At 37.7% G+C, this 21,242-nt stretch overlaps 1 protein-coding gene across 23 annotated transcripts in view; it reads right to left on the bottom strand.

Annotated features, from left to right (window-relative positions):
* The window catches only part of MARK3 (microtubule affinity regulating kinase 3), a 61,010-nt gene that overhangs the window by 4,802 nt on the left and 34,966 nt on the right, over window positions 1–21,242 (bottom strand). For 4 of the 23 annotated variants that reach the window (XM_064659265.1, XM_064659269.1, XM_064659268.1 and 1 more), the window contains 9 exons: window positions 20,188–20,424; window positions 19,976–20,095; window positions 19,176–19,275; window positions 18,811–18,923; window positions 17,909–18,062; window positions 16,153–16,370; window positions 10,807–10,910; window positions 4,929–5,186; window positions 2,606–2,632 (listed from right to left, as the gene is read on the bottom strand). In XM_064659265.1, the coding sequence (XP_064515335.1) occupies window positions 2,606–2,632; window positions 4,929–5,186; window positions 10,807–10,910; window positions 16,153–16,370; window positions 17,909–18,062; window positions 18,811–18,923; window positions 19,176–19,275; window positions 19,976–20,095; window positions 20,188–20,424 (1,331 nt within the window). Of the gene's footprint in view, window positions 1–2,605; window positions 2,633–4,928; window positions 5,187–5,917; window positions 6,083–10,806; window positions 10,911–11,570; window positions 11,649–16,152; window positions 16,371–17,908; window positions 18,063–18,810; window positions 18,924–19,175; window positions 19,276–19,975; window positions 20,096–20,187; window positions 20,425–21,242 lie in introns of all 23 variants that reach the window. The other 19 variants (XM_064659267.1, XM_064659271.1, XM_064659270.1 and 16 more) reach the window with 10 other exon arrangements.

The raw sequence follows: 21,242 nt of genomic DNA, 5'->3' as shown, positions 1-21,242 counted from the left end.
TTCCATTCACTGAGCACGAGCAACTGCATTCAGTGACATGCATCCTCAAATATGAGCTCTGGATGATGCCAAGCTTTGGAGAGCTGTGCCAGCCTCTCCTTCCTTCACCATGGACACAGTTACAGTCCAGTTGTACTGCCCAGCACTGGTGCTTTGGGAACAGACACTTACTGTACTGCCACTATTGTTTCTGTGTGTCTGTGAGATGCAGCCCTGAGGCCTCACTGCTAATACAGTCTTCACATCTGTGTTAGTTTGTGTTGTAAATTTTCTGCTTTTGCTTGTGTTTTTACATAAATTGATTTTATGGACCAAGATGCTCTTTTGGTCTCGAGAATGGAACAAATACATGAGCAAGTTATGTTCTCATTTGTCACGCAATACCTACACATTATCTCCCTTATGGTTTTGAAAGGCTTTCACAAATCAGACTGGTTCCACACATCTGTCCTGAGTTATGCTGTGTTTCCTGTTCTTTACATCTTTGTATACTCAGTTTTAAAAATCCAAATAAATACAAAGAAAACTGTCTATGGAAAACCAACAAAAAGTGCAAGATGATAAAATAAGATCAGTTCATGAAAATGGAGAAATGATGGTGCAATAAAATCCAGAACATTGAGTTACTTTTGCTGTTAGAAAAAAAGTTAGACTTCCACAATATGCAGATTGGCAATGACAGTGCATAGTACAAGATATACATACATACATATACATATATATATATATGTATCTGTGTACTGAGTACAATAATAAAACTCAGTTTAACAACAAGTGACTGATTATCTACTTTTATTCAGCTTCCTAGAACTGATGTTGTGGTATTATGTATATGTGCTACTCGGTTATAGTAGTTCTTTCACTATCAAATGCAGTGATCTTAGGTAAGATTCATAGCACATACAGCAAGAAAAAATTGGCAAACCCCCCTAAATTTTCAGTTTTTGTACCTACATACAGATCAGGTATGGAGGGACACCATGCCCACTTAAAACAGAATTTAAAAAGCACAGTCTGGTCCTGTGTAGGTGGTGTAAGACTTGGCAAATCTCTTATTCAAAGACATATTCGTGGAAGCTGTAGCAGCTATTTCTGCACCGGTCTAAGACTCCTGGCCTCCAGTCAAAGGAAGTTTTTTTTAAGTTATCTAAAAATTACCTTAAGTCTCAAATTTGAACAGTAACCTTCTAGTTCAAAACTGTACTCATATTAGCATTTCCCACTTTTCTTCGGAGCAGCACTGTAACAAACTTAGATGCATCCAGTTGTAGAGAGTTGCACAGATCACAATCCTTTATTTTAAAAGCAATGTGACTACAGAGAGAGACAAAAGCTCCCTCTAACAAAGTGGTCTGCACCCCACAGCTCATGATGCACGATGAGTTAAAACCATTGCCACTGCTCAGTTTCATCTGTGTGCTGTGTTGGATGGTTCCTTTCTTTAACTAACAGTTGTTCCATGTTCCTTTTCCTCAAGTCAGCTGTGACAATGCCAACCAACCCAACCAACTTTAAACACAGTCATGTTTGGAAGAGCACTGATTATTTACCATGGCATGGAATTTACTCATTTAATCGAATAGGGTACCTTTAGCCTTGGACTGTATATTAAAAATCCAAATTTAGGCAGTAATTTACACATCTCAGGCCTCTCTCTAATCTAAGGATTTCCTTGACAAACTTCAAATTACAGTCACATGCATAGCTCTGTATTTTGAAAGTTAAAACAGATGTTTGGTTTTTGGTCCCATCTCCCTCGATTTGATCAGTACTAGGAAATTGGAAGTACCACCCTTTAAGAAGCTTCAAAATATGATACAACTAAACAGGCTATCACAAAATTCCACTGGAAAATTTACCTGAACAGCAAAATTGTATAACTGACTTTCATGACTCATAATGGATCAACAAGATATAGCAGCCTGATTCATTCCCAAATTGCAAAACTAAATTAAATCCTTTGGGCTTGAAATGTGATTCAGACTTTTGGGCTTTTCACTTTTAATAAATCTGCATAAATGCCTTTTTGTTTAGAACTGAAGTGCTCTCTTTGCACTTCAGCTGCAATTCACTTCAGCAAATGCATCTCATTTTAAAACAAATACACAGCCATTGCATCTTCATTCAGTCTTCCACACAATTCACAACTGTGCTCAGTTTGCTTTCTATTGTATCAGCTGCAGACAACAAATCTTTTTCTTCTTAAATATCATAAAACAAAGACATAATGTAAATTTAACATCACTTACCTTTATTTGGTTGTAACCTTATGTTTTGTTTATACTTTCATCATTGTTATCAAACACCTCATTCTTCAAACATAAGCATGCTAAGTGTATTAGTACAGAGAACAGAATTACTTTGGCACTACCAACTCTATCAAAGAAAGAAGAATTCACAAGGCATGCTTAGCATCTTGTTATACAGGTGCCACAGATTCTTAAGTATCATCATGAGTTAATGGATTTATTCTATGCTTTCCTCTGAAGAAAGAAAGTATTTAGTTCTCAGCAGGAAATTTAGTTTTCAGAAAACCAAGGCTAGAAAAGCCAAATCTGTTGTTAATTGCAGGAGCCACTTTTTTTTAAATATAAATAAATCCTACCTTTTGATAAACCTGAATGACATGTTTCTAAAAGAAATTAAGCCAAAATAATGATTAACAAAAAATGTTGTACAAAATAAATTGAAAAAGGCATTTAGAGTGAAGCATGCAAAAAGATCTCATTTTAAATGCACAATTAAATTACACTTCAATACATTCTCAGATTAGGCAGATGATTTAGGGCCTGAAGAGTCAAACTCCTGGCACTGCTACTTTCAAATTTTTCAGGGAAATATGTCACCAGTACTTATTATGAATTTATGTATTATGAAAGTACGTACTAGTGTCAAAACACTTTAAAACTCAAAATCTGCAAGGTCACATAAAAATATGTTTGGATTTTCTTCATATATTTCCCATAGAAACAAAAATCAGTAACTCTAAATAACTATATCTTGATCATCTTCAGAGTTAGGTTTCTTCCTTCCTTTATAACATCAGGTCAGCCATGTTGTGCCCAAAACTGCTTTAAATATTTAGCTAATTTAGTGACACAAGCTGTAAGAACGCTAGAGTAAACTAACAAGTTTTAATGCTTAAAAAATTATTTAAAGAGAAGAAGCATAACCCTGTCCTTTGATGGCACTATCCACCTCCTTAGTAGTTTGTACAGCACCAAGTATAACAGAGCCCCAGCTGTAGGAGGTCCTCCAAGTGCAAACTAACCATCTAACAGTGCTATTGTGTTACAACTGCATGTTATTTAATCAAGTCCAGATGGAATTTAAACTACTGTCAAAAGTCGTGTGGAAAAACTTCTTCAAGGAAATCACACTGCACTGCAAAAGCTGAAACTCAGAGGTAATGAAAGAAGTTTGAATGCTGACTAAACAACTGAGTAAAAAGTTTGCATGTTCACAGTTTGAGCATCCACATTTGGAATGTCAAATGGAAAATTAAGTAAGGATATTACAAACAAAACTACAGAAGGAAAGAAGTGCCAAAAGGATGTGTCTGATTAAGACTTCACTTGATATAAAGCAGATGACTTAACTATTAAAGATATTCAAATTGAGCTTCTATTTCTCTCTCTCAGCAGAAAAAGAAGGGGAAAAAACCCAAACCCAACTTCCTACAGCATAGTATTTCACAGGGAAGTGATACCTGGCAGAGAACTGAACAGATTAAAACATTTACTAGACTGTCATGTTTTTGTTCTTTACAGAAACAATTTTTAAATTTTTAAAGAAATTTACTCTCTAAATTGAAATCAGCCAATTGTGAAAAACTGGAGTTTGGCTTAGCATTACTACAAATAGTAGATTACAAATAGGGAGACTACAAAAAGAGCACTGAGAGGGAGTCAACTACAGTCATAAAACACACAGGAAGAAAATGGCTTGGTGGTGATGTGGTATAAGCCTAAAACAAAAGCTAGCAGGCCAAGATCAGAATAATATTGTCCAAAAAACTTCATATGATGAGGAGGGTACAAAATCTTGGTGATTATCTTAAAGCAGAGACAAACAAGCCGTCAATTCTACAAACACAAGTTCTAGATATCAGAGTGGTCTGAAGTATGTGAACTGGTGGGTTTTAAATACAGAAGGAAAAAAGGTGGGTTTCAATTTTGGGTTTGTAGGAATCAATTTAAATCATACATGGATTTGAAATTAGAAGTCCAATTAGAATAAAAACTGTTAGTGTAGGGGCAACACCTGCTTAAGCTAGGCTTTGGCTAGACCAAAACACCTTTACACCAACCCCAGAATCTGCACATGAACTAAAGGTCAAAATAGGAATAGGTTTTCAAGGTTTGACCAGACTCCTGCCTAGACTGAAACCCTAGTACTGCCAATTTTAAGATGGCCTATGATAGCACTACTGCCAGTAAAAGCTTTTGTCCCCTGCTCCTACCCTTTCACCTGTAATATTTCTGTTTGTGTGCTGCCAGCAAGGTTATTCTGGAAACACTGACAGAGCGACTGGGAAACACAGTCTGAGCTTCTAATGCTACATTAAACATTGAGACTGGGATCCTAGTTTATGCCATCTACTGATGGACCACACAGTCAGTGAGCAGCTTTTCAACTGAGCTGAAATGTTTCATCTCTGCAGCATTCATGACATGAGGTTGAGAAACAGTGCAGACCAAACTGTTTTAATCCCATTTGATTCAACTGCTAAAAACAAATGGCTTCTGTAACCAAAAAAGAACTACAAAAAATCATAAGCAAGTGCATTTGAAGTTGCAGAAATTAAGCCACTAATCAAGAGAATGTGGACAAAACCACCTAAGCAATGAGCTACTATGTATTTCTACTATAAAAACAAAGAGGGGAAAAAAAAAGGAAATGTTGCACTGCTGTTTTAAGAGGCTTACCTTCTTGTTAGTTTTGAAGTTAGTTTACTAAATAGATTAGTGGAGCCCCTGGTTCGAGTCTGTGAGAGTGGTGTTGCCTCATGGGACAGACTGGGGGAGGCAGGTGGCCCGTTGTAGGTCGCGGTGCGTCGCTCTCGGAGCTGGCCATGGAATGTGCTCCGACTGGCCGTTCCTCTGGGGAAACGAATACGATCAGGTGTGGTTGCACTGCTAATGCTGTGAGTTGAAGCAACGGGAGTTCTTTGATCAGGAATAGTGCTAGAGCAGAAAACAAAAAAACAATGCTAGAACGTCTTTACAGAAGCACTACGGGTTCAGCAGGAGACACAAAACACTACGTTCTACAGTAAAGCATAAGCAGACACTTTTATATAGGCCAGGGTTGGAAATACCAACATTATTACAGCACTGTATGGAATCAAAACTTGTAAGAAGTTAGGATTAAAAGGCTGCCGAAACAGAAACCCACATAGGCAGAAAAGTGCAACAGGAGTATCCTGGAAAAGACCAGATCAACCAGGCATACAATGTTTCACTGAGAAGACTGATAAAAGAATAGACCAGAAAAGTTTCCTCCCAGGAAAGAGAAGCAATAGGTAACTTTAATGTCTCTCCCTCCACATTCTATATATACATACATCTTTGAAAGTCTTGCTAATTTGAAAGTATCCTACACAAAATTCTCTACAAGCAAACCGCTCCAAGTAGCGAAGTCCTTCAGGATACACAGTTAAAGTCTCCCACAAACTTTGACAATAGGGAATGTCCAATACTCCTAACAATAGGAAAAAAATTAAGGTTCACTATTGCAGGATTATGTCACAGACAGCCTGACACACCACAAGACAAATGTAAACAAGACTAAAAAAATGAGGAAACACACATCTTGTGGGCGATATATACTAGAACAATCTAGGACTAAAATTCCACAGCACAAAGTTAAGAAGCAGTGGGTATAAGTTAGTTTCACAACGATTTCAGGTTCTTACATAGGCCTGAAGTTATCTGCGCCATTGTCTATTGGAGGCAACATCATCTTCGTGTGCACAGAGGCTGACATGGACATCGACTTCTGATGTCGCAGCCGAACACTGGAGAAGGATGTGGTACAAACTGAAGCAGGGCTAGCTGCGTAAGCGAACATTTCTGTCAGGCTGCGAGGGGGTTTGGGTTCAGGCAGAGGCAGAAAGAAGAGCATGATGGACCAACAACAAACTACTGCATAGAAAAAAAAAAGCAAACTTTTCCTTCTATTAACTGGTTTATCAAAGAACACGAACTCTAACAGCCCTCTTCTATGTAAACAGCAGTAACTACCCTACACTTCCCTTAAAAAACACTTGACATCTATGAAGTGACCATGCTCTAAACCATTAGCATTAGTTTGCAGTGATACCCTCCCTCCTTGATGTACAGAACCTGAGAAACTCAGAATTCTGTGCCAGAGCACTGATGTGACTTGTATTGGTCTTAACAGTAAACAATGCATTAAAACCCCCACCAAATGCACTTTCCAAAAGAATGATGTTAGCTCCATTACTGCAGTGAAATCCTTTGTTTTCAGAATGTATCCGTGTTAAAAAGAAATTAGTGTAAGTTGGGCAAGCTGTCAAATCAACATCTGATAACTGAGGGACTTCACAGGCACAACTGAAACCAAAAATATAATGATCTTTAACAACTCCAGAGAGGCCAAATGGAAAAGGCTACTAGTAATCATCAACCTGTACACGCAGTAGGCAATGAATACACCTGCTGTTCCCTGAAGAAAGAGATATGACTGTTGAAAAGCACCTCATATTGCTTGGCCACAAACAGTAAATTTCCAAATTACCATTCAGGCTTTGAGGGAAGATATATACAGCACTGTCTTAGCAGAATGGCCAGTAAGCTGCCAACTGTACAATATGATAAAATAGGAGCATGAAATATTTTTCTTTCTTCGGCCCAAAATAATCTTTGCAGCCTTCACATTGTCTAGCAATGGTAAGGATAGGAGAAAAGTGAGAGGCCACAAGATGTTTTGGGCCTTTCAGACTACACCACCATATGTAATTCATCTGAAGTTTGCTTTAAAAGTAAGGCAACTGTAATTCAGAAATATTGCTCAAGGTTAAGAAATCAGTAATTGTCAGTGACAGTTTCATGACACTGCATGTTCACTTCCAAGTTACTTCATGGTTACACGCACTGAAACTCGAGTCCCCTCATCTAACTGTGGTATGGCAGACTTTGCAGAGGCAAATGCTAGTCCAGCTACAAGTGTCAGCTGACCCACTTCTCAGGTTTAGCTCCCAAAGCACCAGTACAAAACACCACACAGCTCAGACTTCTGAACGGCTGACTACGATGGTTAGCAAAATATACTTGGTTTTGGTTTGTTTTTACCTTCTCAGGATCTAGAAAACTTCATGTGAGTCATGCATGCATCTTTTTGCAATGCTAAATCCATCAGGATGCCAACTACAAGCACTGCTTACAGTGAAGCCTTCGACACAGCCCAGCATTTAAATTACCTCAGGGTATTAAGAAATGGTAAGAAAATGAACATTTGTCTCAAAACTAATACACTGAAGTCAAGTAATCCCCAAATAATTGGTCATTAGCCTCTCAAGAACTCCTAACTCCTTTCCTCTCTATTTGCTGCAAAAGATAGAAAAGAAAGATTCTAGTTTTACAACACATTAGACCCAAGTTTTATTTAGGCACCTGCCTCCAACGATGTGACATCTAAAGGTATCAATAAGGGACCAGAGCACATATTAAAACATTTATATCTTTTCCTCTGATGCTTTTCTAGAAATCAGCTTCCTTGGATTACTGGCCTGGGAACACAGGAACAGTAAGCTAACAATCACCAATTAGTGCCAAGGCTTATTAAAAATCTGAAGCTGTTGTAAATCATTTGTGTTACAAATGATTTAAAGCAATTGCCTATCATTATGAAGAGTGTTTCATGAGTCCCCAAGTGCGTTAATTAATGCTCAGGCTTTGGAGGAAAGCCAAAAGAATCATCTCCAGCAGAATGACTGTGTCAGCCACACAATGTGTTAAAGGAGAGATGTGAGACTTAAAAACTCGTTGCTTCTCCCAGTCTGGCATGGTGTCTTCAAGACTACTTTCTCCAACATCAAATGTACCAGCTGACTATTGATTCTTCAGAGTTTTCATACTTTCAGAAATAGTGCCTTCTCAGAATTCAATGTGCAAAATAAAAACAGAACAAGCAACATTTTAACACTTTCTCTATAGAAAAAATAGAGACTTTAAGCGTGTGCATCTTGCCTTTTAGGGTAAGTTTCCAAGTTTTGACTGGGTCACAGTCAGTATCTGGCTATGGAAAATCTAAAATCCAATCTGTAAGAAATCATTTATAGGAATTACTCCTGCCTGCAACATTTGCCACCAATAGACATTTCAAAAGCACAGAAATTATTTTTAACGAAACCTTGGATTTTTACAAAGGTCAGGTTCTACTTCAGATCTTGCTTCACAAAAGAAAAAAAGAACAAGTCTCTAAAGTTAGTTTCTGCCAAGCTGAGAGTACAATAACATTAGAGGTTCATTCTGAAGAGCCAGTCCCATCAATAGCCATGTTGATTTAGCCTGCATTAAAGGCCTCTGCATTTCATGTGACCAGTCAATGCTTTACCCAGTTACAGCAACAAAATATATTCAGACATAAGTTGTGAATTCTGTGCCAAATCACAGTAATTCTGAAACTGTGCCAAAATGAACATGCAGTTTAGTACTAAAGCATTTCAGACAATGACAAGTCTCCAACTGTAATACAATTAGCAATGCATTACCATTACCTTTTCTCTTTTTAACCCTTTATGAAGAGTAATGAATGTAGTAATCAAACATACATGATAAAAGCTATAAATTATTTTTTACCTGACAATGAATATATAAAAATACATATATGTATAAATTCTCAGACATTTCAAATAACCCAAATAAGGCTAGTTTGTAGGAAAAGCAAATGATCTTTAAATATATTGACAATAAAAGGTAAGTTACACAAGGATAACCAATTATGGATATAAAATACTACTGATATAATTGCCAAGTGCTACTCAGTGTTAACTTTGAGATTAATGTCCACCTGTGACAGACCAGAAAGACATCAGTTTGCTGAGAAACTCGAAGTTGGGGAAAAAAATTCAAAAGACAGCTCCTTATGAGTATGAAGTTACTCCTTAATTAGGGGAACATCTGAATCTCAAGCATTCCTAGTAAACAGTACCTAGTAACTTTAAAAAATGTAATAAAGAAATTGTGGACAAGATATTGCAAAGATATTAGTTTAAGGATGAACAAAAATTATATTAAACCAAGAAATCAGGTAATAAAAAATGATCAAAACTCTTTTGGACAGAAAGATTCATTTTTCAAAGAGCATTTGGAAAGAAAAAAAGCTATTATCATATCAAACCAAAGAAAGGATAGTGAACTTTAATCTAAGCAAACTTGGTAACATTAACAAGGAGTAACCAATGAAGGCTGGGACAGACACACTAAGAGACAGTACCAAATAGCTGTGCTGCACTTCACAAGACAGTAGATTGCAGGCCCAGCTGGCCAACTAGACTTTTGGCAGTCTTCAAACTTATACTTGACTTTTTTCTTAATCACTTTCCGTTTGCAGAAAGCTAGGAGGAAGAGACAGGGTCAAAATCATGTTCTTTATCCCTAGGCTCCAGGAATCAAACAGGGGACAGACAGACTTTCCACTCAACATCACAACTTCGCCACTCTTCCTTATAAACTGCCAAAAGGAGGGGGAAAAATTTTGTGCAGAAAACGGCTGATCTTTCAACTTCAACACAAGCTAGAAAATAGGTATTTTCTTTCCACTCTTTGCAAAATATCATAAAATTAGGAAGGGGTGGAGAAAATTGGGAAGAGTAGGAGAGGGATACACATTCCTCCAAGCTTAAGCATTTTTATTAAGTATCAGCTATCCGGACCCTCTCCTGGCAATGGTCAGCTACTTAACTGTTACCAGCATTTGACGACAGCAAAATCCTGAGAAGGGCTAGAACTTAAAATACCTCTGCCAGCCAGGAAATTTGGTGGTATCCTTCCCAACTGTCACCCTATACCTAATATCTACATTCACTATTATATTATTTCTGACAGCTCTTCTCAGTCTTCACAGGACGGCAGGAGATGTGACTATGGTGCCAACACATGAAGTGGTTAACTCCAATTCCATTGCGTGCTCTAATCAGGCTTTCATTCAGGAAAATATGAAGAAACTCATTATTTCTCTAATGTTTTCACTCAGAATACAGAGATAGTTGCTTCCCTCCTCAAGATGAGTTCTGTAAATACTGGGAAGCAATTAGACTATCAGAGTACGAGTAAGTAATGCTATCGGTCCAAGAGAAATTGCCTATCACTGTTTCATCTTTGCTCAGAAAAAACGTACCTTCCCTCTGAGACTTTATAGCAAAAATGGTATTCACAATAATCCTAATGAAACACAGTTTAGAGTGAAATGTAAAAAAAGAACGGCTCAAGAGAGAAGGACTTTGTGGTCTGACACTAAACAAACTTATTCTGCAAGCTTATGTTGTTTGGCCACCAGAGTTCACAACAGGTTTAAGATGAAGGCTGTTACAAATATTTCATGTATTTAACCAGAAAACAGAAATTTCCTCTTACATTCTAATTAAAAAGAGTATACAAATCAAGTATAGGAAAAAATCCCAAACCCCAACATACTTACAGGTGCTCCATAACCAAAGATCTGTACTCACCTTTCATTAAGAATTACATTAGAATATTACTGATTTCTAAATTAGCATTACAATTTTTTTTGGAAATGTGAAGACAAGGGACATACACCAGAGGAAGACATTTCATATACCTGTTCTCCTTGCCATTTTGTATCACTGAATGCCTATCAGCAGTGGTTCTTTCACTACAAACATATGTGTTGCGCCGTGTCATTGCTCCAGGGGCAGTATTATTCTACAATTAAAAAACACAGGCTTGTTATTCCCTACAAAATTCTGGGGTTAAGTCTACATATAATCAAAGGCTGTTTTTACTTAATGCTAGTTCTATACAGTTATAAAACTGACAATGACTAAATAAATTAATATACAAACACCATCTACTATTTTTAAGGAATAATGCAATCAGAAAAAATAACTCAAAACAAGTTGTTCTTGTATTTCATATTGATGGCTCAAAATTAATACTGCTTAAGGTTTTTAAGTACCAATGTTTTGAATTACAAATTCTCAACATATACAGCATTCATCTACATCTGGATAGTCTGTATCTTTATAGCCTATTTTTGAAATACTTTACCGCTTGTAGCTTGCAGAATTTTCCATTAAGTTAAAATCATAACCCTTAAACAAGATAGGAAAAGCAAAGACTTAACAAACAAATGTGGTAAAATTCAGTGGGAAGGTAAACACGGACTTTTAATTATTAAGATACTATAAAACACTAGACAAGTTTTAAAAACAGGGAAGAATAAGAGACAAGTTGCAGAGAATTTCAGTAAGACATTTTTAAAAATATACATTTAAATACAAGCATAATACACTGAGGACAAGAGAACCAGGGGAACTTAAACTACAGGCCTTACTTAAGAGGGGAGAAAAGAAATAGAATTACTTTGCCTCTGTCTTTACAGAGAAAGAGGGTGGAGATATGCCCAAGTTGGCGGTCAATTTTCCAGGAACGACTGAGAAGCTATAGGCAATTCACAGATAACAGAATTATAAAGAGTTAGATGCAATTACTGTAGGAAAAGCACGGTGGTCCAGACAAACATGCACCCCCGGGTTGCAGAGGAAGTAAAAGCTGGCAAGCCTTGTATTTTTTTCTCCCCACCCCAAGAACAAAACAGAGGAAACTGCATATGGTTGGAAAGTAGAAAAAAACCTTTAAAAGTTTTCCTTAAAGAAAAGGATCACGGGGCAAAGCAGGAAGCAAAATAGGCTATTAACTTTAAACATCACTGCTGGGGAAAGTCTTGGAGGAGGCCAGCTTAAGGGAATGACTGGTCAGCACCTGGATAAGCACATGTTGAGTAAGGATGGCCACCAAGAGTCAGGCAGGGGACTTCATGCTCAACTAACCTTTTGGAGTTCACTGAAGAATTATGCTATTGACAGACAAGGGAAATTCAGCGGATTTTAAAAATAGCATTAAGAAAAGGTTTCGCATAAATGGTCACAGGAGAGAGTCATGGGAAGAAGGATTGAAAAAAAAAAAGAAAGGAAAAACTAGTTCAAGCACAAAAGGGGAGTAGCCAAACCTTTTTTGTTTCTGAACCTGAAACAAAACTGTTAAAGTGGAGTATTCTCAATAACCAGCATAAGTTCCTCCAGTGCCTTAAGGCAAAATATTCACTATCCAAGGAGTCTCAAACAACAGAATCTCTGAGCTGCAGATTTAACAATGAAGCCATCTTGTCTAAGAGACTGCTGACCTGTTTGTTATACATCTTTTTATGTAAATGTACAAATTAAAATGCAACAGAGAAGTGTGCAGCCTCCTGGTGTCAAAAAGTACAAAGAATATCAACAGTACTTTAGATTAGTAGAACCATTAATTAAATCATAAGATGGATGTAGCTATCTGAAGGGTTCTCAAGTATTCTTCACTGGATGTTCCTTAGGGAAAGGCATGTGCCAAGCATCATAAGTCCTCCTGGCCCTTTCCTTGTACTTTATTCCTTGTCTATTCCCTTGTCTTCATATATGTTTATTAATTTTTTAAAAACCACCATTGATTCTTCTGCTTCCCTCTGACATTTGTCACTTTGCAAACTCCCCTCTCTTTACTAAACTTGGTAGCAATGAAAGCTGTGCACCTAAGGTGAAGTTTTGTTTATATGATCTTGGGAGGTCATGCTGTGCAAGATACTTAGTGGAGGCCTTGCAAACCAATAGTACAGTGAAGTATTGCATATTAGGATTTGCAGATCATTTTGTTTTGTGTTCCTTAACATATCAGAGAATTGAGCACCTGGAATATCCAACAGTGGTTTTCTGGTGGGAGATACACACAATAAAGGGTGGTTTCCTTCTTTCCACTAGCTCCCTTTGAACATTAAGTATTTGTTTCCCTTGACACCACATAACATTACAATGCACTGTGATGTTGCACATCTGGAAAGACAAGACAGTAATCTCTGTGCTGGACCAAACCTTAAAGACTATGCTTTTTCAGGTCTGTGAGTGGACAAGGTTTGGTTTTCATATTTGAAACTGGAGGACTGTAAGGACGAACTTCTGCTCATTCTAAAAGGCGAAGATGGAAGGATCAGTATACATTTTTTTCCTGTTTGGCTCAGATTTCAGAGGTTGGGAGATTGAAGCCTTTCTAGGTTTCGAATTTCAGTTTTAGCAAGAACAGTCTTGGTATCGGGGCCTTTACAGTTTTTAGCATATGACCTTTCACGATTCATCAAGGAAGCTCTTCAGCTGCGACTTTTTTTGTTCAGCCAATCTTCAGACTGCTAATCTCTGGACATGACTAAATGGCACAGCTGCACAGCACAGGAAACTGGTATCAACAGCACCCTGCTCCCTGATGGAATGACAACCCCTAGGGTCAGGGTTAGCTGCCTAAGTTCATCCTCGTGGCACTGTCTGCCTTCTTTGCGGGAGGTGCTGACACTGCAAAAGCACATGTTGAGACTTGTGAGCATAAGCACAAGGCCCAGTCACAGCACAAGGATGAGTTTGTGGTACAGTCCTCCTCTTTTCCTAGAGAGAGTCTTGTGTGCACTGCTTAGGGAGGCCACCAAGGCGAGGACTGATGAAAAACTTTAAAAAAAAACCAGCTTCTGACTTACAACAGTGAACCACTCCATTTACTTAAGAGCATCAGTATCGTATTTGGTCCTAAATCATTTTCCAAATGTACCACCTATTCTCCTCTTCCAGTTTTCTTAAACCTGTACTAAGGGTTCTGTGGCAGCCATATTACAACACTGAGGAAAAATCCAAAGCTGTGAGTAATAAACAAGGAGTTATTTAAACAAGGAGTTACTACTTGCTGCTAATTATGCAACCTTTGTAGCAGGTTTTTGTTTCTAATTTCGTATTTGCCCAATAAGCTTGAAGATTTTTGGTGTGCACTTGTTCAGCTTGCAGAACTACTTAGTTTATGAGAGTTTAAATGCTCTGTCAACTTTAGAAGTACAGCTTGGAGCCCCTTACTTCAACCCCAGACTTAACTATCTGTTCTACAAGCACAGTTCTTAACCTTAAGTGCATACTTATAAGCTTTGTTATTTAACAAGAGCAGCACAAAACTGACTAAGGGTCTCCAGCAAGGACTGGTTCTGCTGCTTCTGCTGTTCTCTTGAAGTAATAATTGTTTTTATAAAGTATTTTTGTGTCTTTTCAATGTTTTTTCATCATATTGCAGATTTTAGGACTTCAGTGCTCAGTAAGAATACAAACTCTCTTCACCTCAAACTTTTTTCAACTTCAGGACAATATGGTAACTCCAATAACCTTTTTTTCCTTCTAGATGCATGCCAGTGCTGTAAGAAGTAAAACTTCCTAATCAGTTGCAGGAACTGTGTAAAAAGTCAGTGCCTCCCTTCACCCCTCACAGCAGAAAGCCAAAGACTCATCTTCAGCAGGGAAAAAAAAAAAAGAGTTTGCACTGTCTGACATGAAGAGCTATAAACAGAGACAATTTTAAACACTAATTATTAAGTGACATCATCAGTCTCATTCCATGTTCACCATTTTGTATCACTGCTTGTAAAAGATCAGTTGGATCAGTTGCACATCAAGTCAGAGAAGTATCCTATGGTTATGAGCTCAAAAATTATTTCAAGTAGAGTAGTTAAGAAATTTGGAATAAGACTACTGGAATAAATCTCCAGGATTTGGGAGCATCATAGAATAGCAGATGAAAAGATACTGAATGTAAAATAAGTCATAACCAGGACACAAAGCTTCTGAAAAAGGCACCATATAACACGAAGTGGTAGGACAAAAGTGATTTGATTATCCCACAATTTTGAGATTCAGTAGCTAAGAACTATCATGTAAGAAAAAAACAAGTCTGAATGGTTTCTGGACTGATCAAGAATGAAGGAAAAGTGCAGGGGACCACAACAATCAGAAAAGGGTCCCCCAAAATCCCAACTTCTTTTTCACATTTATGAATAACAGCTGCTACAGTAGATGTGTTTTTCCAAAGAATCTCTTGGGCTGAAAGTCTCGAGCCAAGTCACTGTTAGCCACTGAGCCAACTGACAATACAGAGCCAATAAAGTGAAACAAGTCTTATTTTATTTCTTTTGCTTCAGACTGTCAAAAAGCTGTGAGCTCAGGAGGTTCTGCTCTCATCTGTTCTAAGTATTGGTGCTGAGTATTATGACCAAACATGAGAGCTTTGTGGGATAAGTTTAAAAAAAAAATCACCAAAACCTGAATAAAGGACTGGGAAGCTTTTCTTCTGAAAAGAAGGAAGTTTTTCAGTACAAAATCCTAAATTTTTAGAAATTAAATGTTACAAGACTCAAGTTTTATTATGTGAAAACAGATTTCCAACCTTGCCTCAGATGGAGGGACCAGAAAGTACACAATCTAAAGCCAAGCTGAACAAAGGATCTTCTTTCTTTTGGCACTCTGCCTACTGCTCGACCATGTACATTCATTAGTTTTGCACCTTAGTGTGTCTTTCTTCTTGTGGTTTAGAGGCAGGCAGGGGAAGCCCACAAGGACAAAACCCAAGCACACTGCTTTTGAATACAAGTTGAAATGCACCTTTGAACAGTTTTTAGAACTACATTTCTTTGATAATCTTAATATACATAACTATGACTTCCTTGGATACAAAGATTAGGTGACTCCTTATACACCTGAAACTATAAAACAGAGTAAGAAAATCTTCTCTGTACAGAAGATTTCACTCTTTTGTAGAGAGGTCACAGAAGAGTAGCTGGGTGATATCAGGAGTAATGTAACTACTTTTCTTTTCAATACCCAAATGATGTCTGTCACTAAGAGCTACTAGTGCTAATTATGAATATTGACTACTTCAAGACTGCTATGAGGTAGCTTGAGTAGCTGACTAACTGCAGGGGGGAAAAAATGCAACAGTATGAGATACCTATGTTTACTCTTGGTGAATGGAAAGTAAGATCTGCACCACTGATAAATCACAGGTTTTTTACCCCTCAAAAAATGCATGGTTTTGATAAATAAACGTTTCTACTTACACTAGGAACAGCCGAACTTTTCTTACGTTCAGGAATATCAGCTTTATTGGGATTGCTGGCATTTCCAAGCATTGGACTAGCTGGTGCAATTCCTCTTCCTGCAACTGCACTACTGCTGGATTTTCTTGACTGAATTCCTTCCTCTTTGAGGTCACTGTCTGTAGTACTAGTCTGGCTTCTTTTGGGATATGCCACTACTGAGGGGATGGATGGTCCAGCTTAAAAAACAAACAAAAAAAACAAGAAAAGGATTTTTCTCCTCAGAACTCCAGTATTTTTCACCGCAGTGGAAATGTATTCACACATGAGAATCAACATAGTTAACACTGGGAATCAGAGTTGCAAGAAGGTAATTATTTAAATTACTGAAATAAATGTATTTCAGGAGACGGTAAAATAGTGAAAAATAAAAACCTTTCCAGATGAAGATACTACTTGATTTCCATGAAAGAATTATGAATTTCATGACAGAATTACGAATTTCATGGTTTGGCTTTCTAGGAAAAACCCTTTAGAGTCATCTTAAAGACACTTAACAAGTAACTGACTCATTCAAACCAGACTATCCTTCATTAGCACAAAGATGGTACATGCTGTTCAAGCCAATTTGTGAAAAAAAAAGGGCTCCTGAGACAGGTACCTGGTGACATCACCCTGGACCACCACTAATGGCTGTTGAACTGTGCTCTTGGAATGTCCCAGAAGTGGCAGCAGTTCCCCACCAGCCTCCTCGGCTGTGCCAGGAACAGAAAACTGCTCCAGCACACCTGACAATGGAATGAGGCAGCCCCTTCAATAGTCCCAAGCTCCCTCTTGCTTTAATAGATTCCTGGACACGGGGAAAAGCCTGTGGGGCTGTCAGGATTGTGTTTTCTGACACCTCAATTACACCTCTGAAGAGGATACATCAAGTTACATCAACTTTGTAGTTAAGGTTTTAATAAGAGTTAATCAAAAAGTGTATGTATATACACAGACATAAAAAATACATATAAATACATATTTAAATATATGTAATATATAACTAAAACTTGCTTTAAAAACATCAAAACCCACAGTAACTGTCATCCCAGAAGACTCCCCAAGGAAAGCAACCTCTGAATGCACTCAAGGTATTTCAAAACAGACCTAAACTGAGACTCCTTTTATGAGTTAAGTATCTGAGCAGGAAGATGTTTAAAATATTTAGAAAACCCTATTCTACTATATTACACTCTCATTAAGCAGAAGAACTGTAAGTTTGTCTGAGTCATTGTTCTTAACAAATTTAATTCCTGCAGGACAATCAAGTGACACTACCCTCAGGAAACAGGAAACAAGAAATATTGGCAAACTGACATTTCTTCAAGTTTTAGACACAAGCTGACCTACTAGTGTCAAAAGAAAACAAAAGCTGAACAGACATACAAGAGCATGGGGGAGGAGTGCTGTGCTTTTCATGAAAAAGGGGGTTGCAACATTCTCTTCAATTTGTGTAACAAGACTTTCCCAGCACGGTCAGGAATGTAAGGGACAACACAAGGCAGAATAAGGGAATTAAGTTGGTGTATTCAGCATTCCTCTAGAAGCTGCTTCTGAAGGCTATATAACAAAACCAGTTAAAAAAAAATTAGTTATTTAGTGAAATATTTAACCACCACGCTGTGAACTACACTGTAGTCATCCTCCTTACACTTGGGGGATGGAGACAAATCCAGAAACCCAGCAGAGCTGGAAGTCACTATATTCTGCTACACTGAAAATGAGAAATGCTCACCGTGATCACTGTACCGCCGCTGCTTCTGGGTAGAAGATATGCTTCTCTGAACTTTGTGATGAGGAGATTGTCCAGTGCTATTATTAAGATCACTACTTGGCCTAACTTTGGCAAGTGAAAGATTGCTGCTGGAGCTTGAATCACTTGCATCCAACTACAATAAAAATGAGAATATTGAAACAAGGAGTTCAAGTTCAAACAAAACAAATAAAAACATCTATCACATTATGGGAGCAGGAACAGGGAGGATGGTCCTGCTACATGGAAAACTCAGGGGGCACGGATAGTTACTTAGAGGCTCCACCTTCTCTTAGGTTGTTATGCAACTGTCTTAGGTAAAACTCAGTGAAATTTGCAGCTCCTCAAAGGATACCAGATAAAGAAAATCCATCTGCATTTTCAGTACCCTTTCCTCAGAGTTCTCCAAGATTTTAACACAAAAAGAGGATACACACCAACTCCTCCAACAGAGGAACCAAGAGCAACTTACTGGTGCCAAGCCCTCTCAGCATCATATGGAAAGGTAAACTACAGTGTAAGAACTTTTTCAGGTTGATCATCCTGCTCCTTGGCTCTCTTAAAACAGTTAGAGCTGGCATGTTCACACTTAAGGTCCTAGACTAGACAGGACAGTAACTGCAACAAAATCCTTCAGAGGAATAACTGCTGAGCAAACAGGGCAGTTTTGGGGAGCCTAAAGGCAAGAGTTTACTGACTCAAAATCAGGGTGAGAACAAACACAGCATCATTTGGACTGCTGATGATTAGAATAATGTGACTTAAAGTGTAATGGACTTTTATGCAGGAATGCAATGCCTGTAGTTACTGACTTAATTTTTGCTTCTAACTTTGCTAAGGACACCTTCGATTTGTTTCTTTGCAATTTTTAGACTGGTACTTACCTCTGACGACTTCCTTCCTAGCAGTAAGTATGTAGCTGTTATTTCATCATACTTCATTTTACTAAGGGATTCTTGAATTTCTTCTTGAGAATATCCCATTCCTACCATAATATCTAAAAACAAATACACATTCTCTAAGTAACAGAAACTCTGGCATTCAGGCTGGCTGAGTGTTCAAAAGAAAGCATGGAACATTTAAAGAATTAAAACAAAATTATTCAGTTTGAGAAAATAAACCTGATGAAATAATAGTATTAAAAGACTAGTTACTTTTTCCAAGTGGCAAACAAATAGAGTGATGGAGGAGAAAAAATCCCCTCCTGCATGAGGCAAACAATATCAGACTCTGGAAAGTACTTGGTTACCTATTCTTTTCTGGTCCGAGATGTCTAGTTCTGGTTCAACAAAAGGTTTAAGTTCATCCTCCTCATGCCCTGCATTGATCCACCTGTCCTTCATGATTTGCTACGAAAGAAAAGGTTTTGTTAGCACAATACACTTACCAGCAAAGAAAATAAGCTGTGGGAAGAATAACTCCCCCATCTACCAAACACTAAGGTCTTTTCTAGTTTTTCTTTTCCAGAACATTCCCAGCACCTACTCAGTTTTGCTTGGCTCCAGTGAGGAGAATCAATGACACACATCAAGCCAAGCTGCTTCCCAGTTAGATGTATTTTAGCCCACAGCTGAAAGCCAAAAGCCTGTAGCACAGACCAGGAGCAGTGTGACAACTTTGACAAGTGTAATAGGTCCATGGAAGGCCAAAACGATATTCGTTTTCTCCTCCATGATGGTACAAAAGGCAGGGAAAAGGCAACCACAGCAGCCAATACCTCCAGTTCGCATTTGAAAATGTGGAAGAACAAGGAAAATGTCCTGGTGGATCATCCATTAATGCAGGAATCCACAAGGTAATCATCAGGAAATATACAACATAGGAAGTGTAGCAACACGTTCATTTTTAAAGTAACTGTGGCGTCAGGTGTCTTATAACCCCAGTAAACAACGCCTTTAAAGGGAGTCATGTGCCTTAGTCAACCATCACACCTCCTGCACCCACTCCAAATACACTATTCAGAACAGTAAGGCAATAAGCTACAGCTCAAAAAAACAGTTTGCAAAATAGGATGTCTAGCTTTCTGATGTACCTTATTTGTGCCATTACCTCTAGAGTGCCTCTTTTTGTTGGGTTTAGCACCAGGAAACGTTTGAGGAGGTTTTCACAGTCTGTGGACATGTAGAAAGGAATCCTGTATTTCCCCCTTAGCACTCTTTCTCTAAGTTCCTTAGTAACAGAAGAACAGACAGTAAGTTGTAAGCAGCAAATCACTTAAACTATTAGATAATCATGCCCAGCATATTCTACAAAAAAAGCACCTTTAAGTTCTGTCCATCGAAGGGAAGAGATCCACTCACAAGAGTATAAAGAATAACACCTAAACTCCAAACATCTACTTCAGGTCCATCATATTTCTTCCCTTGAAAGAGCTCTGGAGCAGCATATGGTGGGCTGCCACAAAAGGTGTCCAGTTTATTTCCGACTGTAAACTCATTGCTAAAACCAAAGTCAGCTATTTTAATGTTCATATCTGCATCTAGCAATAGATTTTCAGCCTGGAAGAGAAAGAATGCTTTGTAAGATGAATAAAATACTTGATTCAGAATGCTATTGTTTGTTCTTATTCTTAAAAGGCAAGAAGCTGAAATATCTATTAACATTCCCTTCCTTGCAAGGTGTTTAGGTATGCTTCAGTCTATCATTTGCATATCCCCTATTTTAAAAATCTCTGTAAAATGGCTTCAAACTATAGGAGCTGTTATGCTACCTGAAAACTCATTACCATCTATTTGTTTTCTCCACAGAAATGCATCTCACATTTTGGTCTATTCAGATGAAACCAAAATATAGTCTCACTATCTGTGCTTTATGGCATGTGGCATTCCTGCAATGGTTTGGTAATAAACATAACCTTTAAACTTTTTTCAAGTGTTCTTTTTTTTTTGGTGTTGGTTTCTGGGTTTTTTTGTTTGTTTGTGTTTTGTTTTTTTTTTTTTTTTAAGTTACAAAGCTTGTAACAAGTAAAAAGGCACAGTTTAAAGAAGACATATGACATTTTGTGCCAAGCTACAAAGAAGCCCTACTTCGGTTTCATCATCACTACTGGTAATTCATTCTGTTTGAGACTAAAACTTATCATATTTCTATCAAACTACTTTTTTTAAAAAAAAAAAAAAAAAGATTTCTGAGCTAACACTGACCTGGATCAGATCTGAATGTGACCACAGGGTGACAGGTTATCTTTCAGCAGCCATTAAATTTCTGTATTTAAAAGCCTTATAAATCCTCTTCATTTGAAATGGTTCTAAACTGTAAATAGTTCTCAAAACTTGCTAAACACGTGCAAACAAATAAATTAATAAATCAGAAAGCT

This window comes from Pseudopipra pipra, chromosome 6 (assembly GCF_036250125.1).
Source record: "Pseudopipra pipra isolate bDixPip1 chromosome 6, bDixPip1.hap1, whole genome shotgun sequence".
Taxonomy (NCBI): Eukaryota; Metazoa; Chordata; class Aves; order Passeriformes; family Pipridae; genus Pseudopipra; species Pseudopipra pipra.
This window is presented reverse-complemented; position numbering and strand designations above follow the sequence as displayed.